At 28.6% G+C, this 12614-nt stretch overlaps 1 protein-coding gene across 1 annotated transcript in view; it reads left to right on the top strand.

The window, feature by feature from the left end:
* LOC111631552 (dynein heavy chain 10, axonemal-like) overlaps positions 1-12614 on the top strand; it is a gene marked incomplete at its 3' end in the record, with an annotated part of 405219 nt that overhangs the window by 282467 nt on the left and 110138 nt on the right. The window contains exons 46-50 of the mRNA XM_023375809.1: positions 569-721; positions 4448-4582; positions 5953-6351; positions 8783-8944; positions 11275-11596. Coding sequence (XP_023231577.1) covers positions 569-721; positions 4448-4582; positions 5953-6351; positions 8783-8944; positions 11275-11596 — 1171 coding nt within the window. The remainder of the gene's footprint in view (positions 1-568; positions 722-4447; positions 4583-5952; positions 6352-8782; positions 8945-11274; positions 11597-12614) is intronic.

Raw genomic sequence — 12614 nt, 5'->3', positions numbered from 1 at the left:
TTTTTTCTGAAACTTTTACTACCACACCTGAAATATGGAAGATGATTAGAATTTAAATCTACTTTAAAGTCATACTTTAATTTCCTTGGCATGATAAATTACTACATTTCTTCCTAGCTGGAAGAATACCCTGTGTTATTAAAAAACAAATAGTTGCATCTTTACTTGTAAAGAAATCACTTGATTGTTTTATTTTCATGTGGATAAAACAATTTAAAAATTTTTTTTCCTATAGAAAACATGCCCCTAAGTTGGGATTCATTAATGTAATTTATTGTTTTCATTTTTATTTATTTAGAGATCTGCTACTGATTTAGTACTTTGGATTCTAGCTTGAGTTTCAGCTCCCCAAAAGTAGTATCAAATAACAGTCAACCCCATAAATTTGACTTTAAAATTGATTTTAAAAAATTGATTTAAGAAAATTGACTTTTACATGAGTATATACTGTAATTGAAAATCTTATTTAAAAGAAATTGTAGAAATCAATTTTATTAAATTTTATTTTTTTTTAATAATCTTATTTTTAATGAAACTCTTACTTTTCTTATGTTGATTTTTTCAATAGATGTTACTTATTTTGAATTTTGCATCATACACATCATCAATAAGTGTTCAAAAACGTTTAGAAGAAAAGATGGAGAAACGAATGAAAAATATTTATGGACCATCAGTGGGAAAGATACTTACAATATTTATTGATGATTTAAATATGCCAAAGGTATAGTATACACGTATTTTTTAGTGTATAGATAAAACATTTTTATCTATAATCTTATAATAATAAACAATCCTTTTTTATATTTTTTTGGGGACTTTGGAAAAAAAGATACTTATAGTGTCTATAGATGCTGTAAATATGCATTCCTACACAATCTAGTTTAATTGAAAATAAACTGTATGAAGAGGTTCTGTTTCTGTTATACAAAGTCAATACCAGAGTCATCAAACTTGCCAAATGAGTAAGAGACAATCTGAAAAAAGGTCATGTTAGAAACCTACAATAGAGCCTGATGAGGCAAAAAGTGCCTAAATGCAAGTTCATCAATAAATACAGTAGTATGCTGGGATATCTCTCCTTTTAAAGTTTTTAGGATGCCTTTCAGTTCAGGCAAATGTATGCACCTCCACTACTCAACATGAAGCTTACATGGATGCTAACAGGTGTAATGATTCTGAATGGGTCTCAATTACATACACAGAATATTTCTGTTGGAAATCATCTTTTCTGGTCTATGTGTGCGCTATTAAGAATAGGAAAAAACTATTTTAGAATGCTGTAAAAGTCAGCAAGGAATGGATGATGAGATAGGAATTGTGGAGCTGAAAGCTGACAAAACTAAAGCATAAAGCACTGTTACTAACAAGAAAGGCAACTTATAATGCAAGATTGAGTGTTTACATTACAACAACTGAATGTAGTAGAAAACACACAAGGAAGGTAAATAATTATATCCAGTGCTTGACAAATACAGTTCACCTACAATCCTGTTAGAGAGACAGATATATTATTTTATCACTTCTAAAATAGGAGTAGGCCTACCCATTTACTGTATTTGATCCAAGTCAATTGTCTACCAGTTTGAATATTATCTTGATCAAAGAAGAATATTTTGGATTTTATTTCATTATGTCCATCCATTAGAATTGAACCATGTTTCTTTGAATTATATAACATTCTTTTCAACACCATCTTCGATATGCATTCTTAACATCATGACTTATTTGAATTAGCACATTTGTTATGCTACTCTCACTTTTTCAATTTTAACCTTATAAACCTTACTTGCAGAACCAGGGTATATTTATTAGAAGCCCAATTTCTGGAGATTTGTGTGATTTGTTTTACAAAAGTCATAGCATTTTTATACTCCCTGCCTTCTTAAATTAAATCATCTTTTATATCAAGTACATTAATGATTTGTTTATTTTGTAGCACAAAAAATGTAATATAGAGAGTATTTTTGAACACAGTTAATAACAATCTCTTTAGTCTTACATTCAAGTGCAAGCAGAAAAGCCATATAACTGTGCATTTTTGTATTTATTCACTTGTATTTATCCTTATATATGAGAGTATAACTATCTTGCTGTGTAGGAAACTGGAATGCCATTCTTTCTACATTCTGGCAGTATCTGATTCTCTCAGGTTTAAGCTCTCCTTTACAGGTCTCATTAGACATACATTTCATCATTGCTCCAGTCTTGCATACATCTACCAAGAGTTGGAACATACGAGAAATTGCAAACTAGTATGAATGATTGAACAATTCATTAGCAAATACAGGATTAAGGATTCAGGCACAAATGCAAGTTAAAGACAGGTTATACAAAGGTATAACAAAACTTTAATCAAACATTAAAAAGCATACATAAGGAGAGTGCTAGGGTAACTAACACAAACCTCTGTTTTAGAAAGAATCCTACTATATACAGTTTAGATGATAAGAAACTATAAAGACTAACAAGATATGTCCAGAATCCTCAGAATATACAAGGTTCCATTTCAAGATCGCTGATTTGGCACATCACTTGAATACATAGGAACTATATCACACTCACTATATGCTAGATTAAAGGAACATGAATAGACTGTAAAAAAGGCATTTCAGCTACCATACTGTGTTGTATTGTGGCTGTCTGCCATATGTTTTTTTTGTTGTATATAATTGTATATAGTATAAGAGCTCAATTTTCCTTTCCTAAAATTCTTCTCACTTATAATTTATGCTTTTCCTGTCATGAGGCACTGTCTTTATCTTTGGTGGGCCCTGATTGGCAACAAGAAGAAAGTGGTGAATAATGGGTCCCACATGAAGGAACCTGCAGGAGAGAGTGAGAGAGTTAGTCAAGGTTTTGGTTGCCGAAGAGTTTGGATGTCAGATCATGACTGAGGAACGATCGTGACTAGGGTCTACGAGTATTAGTAGGAGCAACTGCCTGAACAGGACTGTAACAAGAAGTTACAAATTAGTAAAATACTGGAACCAATAAGAAAAGTCAGACTTTCTCCAAGTGTGAAGCGTACCAAAACTTAGGACTATGTGTAACGGAACATGTACAATATTGTAATCCAGCTACCAGATTAATAAGAGTGGATAACTGAATGAAAGAACCTTTATCCATGCCTTCCTGTAACCTCAATTCTAACACAGATATCATATAATTGTCTGACAATGGTTTGGATGAATCTAACTGTGACCACCTTGAAACAAAGCAGAATATCGATGATTGCCCAACAATTTACATCTAAAATACCGGTACCTTCTCATTCTGATTCTTATTCTCATTCTTATCATTCTTCCCTTCTCAACCTTAGTTGTAATTAGTTATAGTTTAGTTTTTAAGTACATCTGCAATTTACCAACTTTTTGTCAGAAGAGACTCGATAAGGAGTGGAAAGTGGTTGTAACTATGTCTTGTACTTTCCAACAAGCTGGAATCTGTAATCTGCTCCCTCAAAATTTGTATAATAAATGCACATTGACTTGTTCTTTTGTCTGGTCTTCTTGTTGCACATATTTTACCCTCTACAGTATATGCCTCTGTACTGGAGATCCAAGTTGATTTTTTTTGGACTTTTTTTGTCCTGTGGGCACTAAGATTGCCTTTTATCAGGCCATTATGAGTTCAGCCAGGCCCACAATGGTGCAGCCTGGTGGTGAGGGATGGGGCTTGATGTATCCAGGACAGGCCATCTCCTGAAAAATTTCCTGTTCACTTGGACTCAATCTCAGATATCTCAGATCAGTAGGTTGATGCCTTAACTTCCTCAGCCATCTTGCTAGCAATCCAAATTGATTTACAAGTACAAGCATTAGTTTGATTTGTCCAGCTTGTAATTTCTCTGAATTAAAATTCTTGAGCTTAAAAAACTACAAATTATTAAATAAACCAAGTATATAAACAATAAAGATACAGAAGGCATTTCCACAACATGGAAATTATTATTATATGATATTCTATAACCACAAAAGCATATGTTATGAATTACTAAATATTATTCAATATTTATTTTTTTTTTATTACTTTAAACTGTTATACTGTATTTCCAACTTGTCATTTTTATAATATGTAGTTTTATTGTTTTCCATTTGATCAGTTTTTCTTAAATTTGGAAAGGTTTATTACATCTATTTATACTTTAAAATATTTTTCTAAATTTGTTATAACATTTTATATTTTTCAAATTTGTAAGCTATGTTTAGTCTGTCTGTGTTTTGAAACTGATGTTCAGATAATTCTAATATATGATATAGTCTAAAGAAGGTCTTTGGATGAGATCGAAAAGATTAGCAATAAATGAAGTTTTTGCTAGAATTTATGTTGGTTTTTTATTGATTTTAAATATTGTCCAGTTTTTTTATTTAAATTCTTACAAGCTGATTTTATTTAATCTGTAATTAACTTTCCTAATTACAAACATTTATGTTTTTTTTAATCACAGGTTGATGAATTTGGCACACAACAGCCTATTGCTTTGCTAAAATTACTTATAGAACATAGAGGTATATATGATGTTGATAAATCAAAACGTTGGAAGAATTTCAAGGATTTTAAATTAATGGCAGCTATGAAGAAAGTAAATATAGCAGTTTTAAGATAAGAAATAAAATTGATCTTATAATAATTTTTCATTTATAACAATGATATTGTTCAGAAAATTCCATACAAATCGCGTTGAAGAAATTTTTTTCTTGATAATTTAATTTAATTGTAGAATTAAATCAAATTATTATACAATTGTATCTGAATTTATAATTAAAATGTAGTCAAAAATTTTAAATCTAACTTATAACATTATTTATTTCATTTTTAACTATGTAAGTATTTTTAATTTTTAAAATGCCTTTTTCAAATTCAGAATACAAAATAAAGAATAGAATACAAATATAATAGAGTTCAAAATAGTTTTCATATTTTTTAAGCATTCTAAAACATGAATGTATATAATATAATATACTACCTAAGCAAGAATATAATTATAGTACAACTAAATATAAACGGTACAAATTAATTAAATAAATAAATAACAAACAAATAAATTAAATTTTTGGTTCTTAAACCCAATAACCAACAACAGAAGTATTATATATTAGCCAATGTTTATTTAATAATTAATACTCCAGTATGCATTTATGTGTAAAGATCAAAAAATGAATAATAATTTTGGGAGGAAATTGATAGCTCATGACCTGCTATTTAAATGTAACTTGTGAAAATAGGGAAGAGAGTACTAACACTGACTATCTATTGCTTAATATAGATAGTCAGTGTAGATTAGTTTCTCAAATGCTCATTGAAATCTAATTTAAATAGCAATGTCATCAATGATTTGTGTCATGACATCTAATGACATGAGTGATCTCAGCACCACTAACTTCTGAATCGATAGTCCAGTTGTTGATTTGTTAGACTGTTGACTTTCTTTAACATAGGAAGTATAGGGAGTTAACTGTCTGCATATTTATAATCTATGGCTGGTTCTTGCTGAGTAGCTTGTTTGGCAATCAAGTTATCATATGGCAACAGAGACAAGTATGAGTTCAAAATTTTGTTTGTGAACTGAATTATTCAAAAACCAAGGTTTGGCTGTATAAGTATGAATAAAATAATTATGTAATAAACGTTGAATAATTTATACTCATTTACTCTTTAATCCAACCCTTTAGTATGCTGATTGTGAATAAAGAGATTTTAATTTATTCCTATCAGACAGAAATTTTTTGTCCATTATATTGGGGTCTGTTAAATAAAGGGTTTCTGTACATTTTAGAATTAATTAAAATACAAATAAAATTAATACGGAAGGAAATAATATTTGACATCATTTTTGTAACTATGAATAAATAACCTTGCTTAGTGTAAAGAACTATTTCATAAATTTGCATACATCTGTGAACAAATAATTCTTTTTTAAATCATTCTTAATTTATTATTTTATTTTTACAGGGTATTGGTGGGAAAAATGAAATTGATCCAAGATTTATATCTTTATTTTGCTGTTTTTCTATGCTGCCACTCTCAGATGATTCTATTTTCCATATATATTTTTCCTTATTAGAGAAGCATACAAAATTTTTTCCATCAGAAATATGTGATATTGTTTCTTCAATTACTAAAACTACAATATTATTATATAAAACAGTTTGTCAATTACTTTTGCCTATACCAACAAAATTCCATTATTCATTTAATATTAGAGACTTGACACGTGTCTATAATGGTCTTTATCTTGCAACACCAAAATATTACAGAACACCTGCTGAATTCATACAGTTGTGGAGAAATGAATGTTTGAGAGTATTTCATGATAGATTATCAAATGAAGAAGATTGTAAGATCATAACTGTAAGTTTACTATTACTAATTGTTTTATCAGAATTTGTTACTTTTATTGAAATTCAGAAGAATCCAAACAAATTCAGTATATTAAAACTGTATATTCAGAAATCAAATGATATGTATTAACACACAATTGTGGCTGTTCACAATATTTTTAAATCTTTATTATTCTTATGTATTTCTAAGAACATTTTCTTTGTTTTCTGTATCTCCTTTGTCTTTAATTTCCTTGTTGTTGGCAACCTAGATGTGTTACATATCCTCTACATGATAAAAATCAGTCAAATGGAGTGAAATTAGAGAAAGAAAAGGGTTCAGGAAGAATAAGTTTGAGTTAGTATAGATTGGGACTTTAGTATGAGACCTTTGAAATATTTTTGTAACATTCAGAATTTTCTAGATTATTTTGTATTTTGTTGGAATTAATAAAATTTTGATGAAAAAATTAATTAAAGTTAAAGATAAATAATTAGAGTTGTTAATTTGGTTAATTGTAAATTTCTTGTTATAGTGAATACTTTTAATTACAGTTAATTCTGAAAAATTTTAATTATAAGAAGTACCAAGTTCAATATTTTACAAATGCCTTTATCAAAAATAATAAAACAAATTATTTATTTTAATATTTTTTATTCACTGTTTTTGAATAATAGAGAATTAATTTAAAGTTAGAAAAATCATAATTTAAAAAATGCTATATGTTGTTTAATTAATAAAATTTTTAAAGTACATGGCATGTTCTGAAGTTCTAGTTGACAAGATGGAAACAACAACTTACTTATTTGAACTTACATTTATTGTCATAGGAAAATGTATATGTTAAAAATAGTTGTAACTATTTACCTTTGAAGTTCAGACATTTGTCATAGCAACAGATGATTTTCCAAACCTTCTTCAAAGAAATCTTTCTGCAATTTACAAACACAATCTTGCACCAGTGTCTACACTGTTGAATTGTTGTCTTTCCAAAAATTTCTTCAAATGCAAAAATAAGTGGAAGTCAGAAGTGCTAGATTGGGACTAGGGTTTCTTAAATGGGATCCCGGTCATTTTTTTTAACCTGGGAAATATCTCAGGAAATCTCGCAAATTTCTTAAAAGTTTACTTTTTTCTTATTTTGTGTTAAGGTTGAGGAAATTTTGCAAATAGAAAGTATAATTAACTCATAAACTGTCAGAATACATTTGTATTTATTAATTTTAAAACTACTTATTAGTTTATTTTAATTTTTCCTCATTATGGCATATCACAAATGGTCAATAATCAATATGTTGCTAATTTGTGGCAGGGCTCTGAAAATTCTTTTCTTGTCTGAACCTGTAATATCTGGAATAATTGTGCTTATTCTGTCTTAATATTTAACCATGCCCAGTAGCTTCAATAACTGCGTAATGCCAGGTTGTGCAAATTGGGCAAGGATACAAACCAGTATGAAGTCTGCAAGTATGAAGTTATCCAAGTTTGGATCCATAAGTTAAAAGGAGACTTTTTGACAAGGGTTTACAAATACTTATCTGTCACTTTGACAGATGTTTGAACCTCAAAGATGAATATGTTGAAAAATACAGTGGCATGTGGTGACATTTGATGATATGGAAGCTGTGTTTCCATAAAAATTATAAACAAATATTGAAAATGACAAAAATAAACAGTTTATTTATTTTAATTCCAAAATAGATACATTGACATGAAAAAAAGATATAAGAACTTTCTTATGAAAATTATCCACAATATGTATTTACATTTTAGAAAATACAAGGGAAGTGGTGCTTCCACAGCTTCCATGGACTGCATGCCACTGGAAAAATATCTATAACTATATACTTTCCTATGGCAATAAATGAAAGTTCAAAGAAGTAAGTTTTTTTTCCTTTCTAGCTAATTAGAACTTAATTTCTGCACATACCTCAAACATAATTCTGAAATTGGAAAATTTTGGAAAAATGTCTTACAGAGTTTGAATAGCAGTTGCATATGTAGCATTTGTAAAATGGATATTGTTTTATAAATATTATAGTATATATATTTTGAGGAAAATATACAATTAACAAATATTGATAATATCAGAGAACTGGAAAGAAGTATGGTTGTGATCATTTATAAAAAAAAAAAAGAAGTTAAAAAATGCAGAAATTATACAGGTATAAAACATATATATTGTACATTGAAAAGTTAGAGGAGACTAGATTATAGTGATTCAGATATATTGTGAGAAGAAGAGATACATATGTTAATAAGACAGTTATGAAAATGAAGGTTTGTGGAAGGCTTAGGAGAGGGAAGTAATTTTATAAATTTTTATGTAATAAATTATAAGTAACTTATATAAATATGTATAATTATTAATGAATCAAATTTTTATTAATCAAAATAATTTCATATTTTGAAATCAAAATATGAAATCAAATTTTATTAATAAATTGTTTTGATATTAAAGGATGCACTCTCCTTGTTAATACAAGAATATTTTTTTGAAAATAAAGAAAATGTGGAACAAGAGTCTTCTTTGTTTGCTGACTTTCGTAATTCATTAAATAACAAACCAAGATTCTACGAATGCTTCAATGATTATGAAGAAATAAGAAGAATTCTGCAAAATGTAAATATTGAATAGATTTATGATCAATTTTAAATATAAGTATTCAGTAATATATTTTATATTTTAGAATAATTTTAAAAATAATATTTCAGTAATATTAAAGTCAATAATGTATATAATATTACATAAAATAGTACATTAACATTTTTGTCCTTTCAAGTATTTGCAATTTTAAAAAATTTCTACAATTAATAATTTTACTTTATTTCCATTGCTTAGTGAGTTCTATGATGTTCAGAATTTCCTATTATAAATTCATAAAAATGAGTGAATGAATCTGGAGGTGTCTGATTGTTATTATTGTTGTTCTATTTAATATGTATTTAATCAATTAAGTCCACTTTTAAGAGATTTTGTGCACATTATATGCATTTAAATGCAATTTTAAAGGGAGTTTGGTTTTAGCATTTAAATTGAGTTAAAGACTATTTTAAATAGTAACTACAAAGGAGTATCCAGGCACTCTGATAATCACATGATGTGAGGTCCAATGATCTTGGGACCACATCACTTGGACATTCTTTTTGTAGGGGTTACATAAAAGATAAAGTGTTTGTTCTACCATTGCCATGTGATATCTCCAAGCTAAAAGAGCATATCATCTCAGTAGTGTCAGCTATCAATTGATGCAGTGTCATCCATGGTGCACTTATTGAATATTTGTAAATGTTAAAAAAACCTTTCTGAGTTTCTGTCTCATCCAGTGTTGGTTTTGTTGAGGTAAATTCAGTATTCCTCTTGCAGTAACTTTTTGTAACTCTGAGAAACATTATGAAATAGCCTGTGTAATGACATGTAATGTGTAATTCAGTAGATATAACTAATGATAGAACAGAAAATTTTGTTGGATGGTTTGTGGTTGCATGCCATGTTGTCTGCTCTTGTTCTTCTGACAGTTTTCCCTGTTCTTTGTTTTTTTCCACATTCAAAAACTTTTTAATCTTCTTAATTAATTCTTCTTTCTTGGTGAGGGCCACTTTCTAGAATTTACCAATATATTGTTTACAAGGTTACCTGAGGGCATATGGGGTCATTTTTGAGTTGGTGGTTTAAAAGAGAGAATGACGAATGGAGAGACGTTAGTGTCTGGTCCCCAAGTAGATGGGTAAAGTCAGAATTTTGAGCAAGAACTTTGAAAACCACAGTTAATGTGTTACCTGAAGTTAATGTGTTACAGTCTGAATGTGTGACCAGCTATTGGAATCAAATATATGAAAACCCTCAAGAACTGAAGAAAAGGAAGACAGAAGTGAGAATTTTGTGTTTAAGAAGCTTTCATATGGCTTTTCATGGTAACAGCTGGGTAGTTTACACTACCCAGCTATTCTTTCCTATCCTACTTCTTGCCCATACTTACTATTTCCTTATAGGTATAAATTAGTGTTTAGGAAAAATTTTTGTAAATATTATCATCAGTTTCTTTTTGTACTAATCATGACAATTTTTGAAATTGTTCTACCAATGACCAGAATTGGAGTGACCATTAGTCAAAAACCTCTAGAGCTGGATTCCCTTTATAAGTTTACATTATTATTACATGTAATAAATTCATTTTTCCATCTACTGTGTGTGTTTTTTCGGAAAGTTTGCCCTCCTTGGTCAATGAAACCCTTTCATGATTATCACATGTTATATATAACACTACATGTGAATGATCTTTCATATAAGTTTCAGGAATATTCATACACAAAGCCAAAACCCAAATCATTAGCCAAACTTAAAATTGCTAGATTATTTTTCTGGCTAATAATAGAAACTAGCATAGAAAGTTATAAATTTGATTGAACATGTAATTTTATTTGCAATTGACTTCATTATGCATCTCCTACATGAAACAATATTCTACTGTTTTGTGACATGATAATTTTCAAATCCTTTGTGTCTTGTAAGTAAAATATATTGTCAAATGTTTATCCTCTCCCACCTATGTGACATAACAGACATTAGTAAGATTTGCTTGTAGATAGAAGTAAAATATGCATGCATTTCTATCTATAAATGCCAATGTATATTACTGGAACTTTCACGTGCATAATGCATATTTCTGGACTTTTTACCTGCATATGTTTGCTTATATATTGTGATTTTAAATGCATATAAAGCCAGCTCTTAATAATAATGAACTAACACTACACTTTGAAGTCAGTGGCATATGGTACCAACAAACCAGCAAAGTACCTTGTCAAACCTTTGCACTACCTCTCATGCATTTTCCATTCGTTTGATAATTTGATATAAGTATATAGTATATACTATATACTATATTATAAAATTTATTGTAATAAAATTCCTTTTAAAAAATCAGTACATATGAATTTAAAATTTTTCAGATCTTGAATCATTACAACAAACACTATATTCCAATGAATTTGATACTATTTAATAATGCACTTGAGCACATAATACATATTCATCGAGTGTTACGAATGGAAGATGGCCATTTATTATTGATTGGAACTAAAGGATGTGGAAAAAGAAGTTTGACTCGACTGGCAACATATGCTGCTAATTTGCAACTATTCGAAGTAAAGCCAGTATATTATTATAAAAAATCATTATTTGATGAAACTTTGAAGAATTTATATAAAAGCATAGTTTTAGAGAATCAGAAAATTGTTTTTTTATTTTCTGATGTGCATCTTGTAAATGAAGGTAAGTTACATTCATTAACTCAGAAATTTCTACATTTATTGTATAAAATAGTTTTTTTTATAAACAGTCAGTATTTTAATTTAAAACGAGCAGTTATTTATTGTGACATCATTACAATGCCAGACTGCAATGTTTAATCATATTTTTAATTTATTTCATTTAAAATATATGCTCTCCATCTCAAATTAGTACTGTAGTGTACTTTTTCTTTAACAATAGAGTTGTGCCAAATATCTATTAACTGCTTTCAGGGGAAAGTTTTGAGTTGAAATAACATGACTTTGGTTTGCATCAGAAGTTCAAATATAGTTAATTGGGGTTTCATGTCCCTAGGGTTTCCAAATCTGGTCTCGGATTCCATCTAACACTGTTCTTGAAATTAAGGAAAGACGGATGGACAGATGGATGACAGTGGAAATTTGTCTAAAATTTTTTCAAATTGAAGCCCAATTTCAATAGCTGAAAAAAAGCACTTTTAAAACAAAACAATTTTTTCTAATTTAACTTTTTGAAATGTTAGATGTTTGGATTTATTATAAATATCAAAATTTTAAAATAAATTTACTTCATAAAGAACCTTCTTAGTTTTTTACTTTCTTAAGGAAAACTGTTTTGAAATATAGAGAAAATTATTAAACAAAAAATATAGAATATATATATACAGTAGAGCGTCGATTATCCGAATCAATTGGGGACTGGGGTTGTTCAGAAGATCGATGTTTCGGATAACTGATTATGTATGAAAAAATATATTAATTTATCCCATCTTGACATTTTTCTCCGTTGCGTGTTGCTTTGCGTTGAATTTTCGTCAATGTGAAGCCTAACGAAGACTATTGTATCATTAAAAATTACTTTTTTATTTTGTACGAACAAAATAAATATATTGAAAAATATAAAAACAATAAAAAATTATACTTCAGAAGTTAATTTAGTATCAAAAACGTAAAATATTTGAGTAGCCCAAGACATAGCCAAAGATTGCAGCGCCACAGCACTGGCGAAAATTTAAATTTGC

Source organism: Centruroides sculpturatus, unplaced genomic scaffold (genome assembly GCF_000671375.1).
Source record: "Centruroides sculpturatus isolate CEXI.00-Female unplaced genomic scaffold, Cexi_2.0 scaffold686, whole genome shotgun sequence".
NCBI lineage: Eukaryota > Metazoa > Arthropoda > Arachnida > Scorpiones > Buthidae > Centruroides > Centruroides sculpturatus.
The sequence above is the reverse complement of the archived record's forward strand: the minus strand, read 5'-3'. Positions and strand labels throughout refer to the sequence as shown.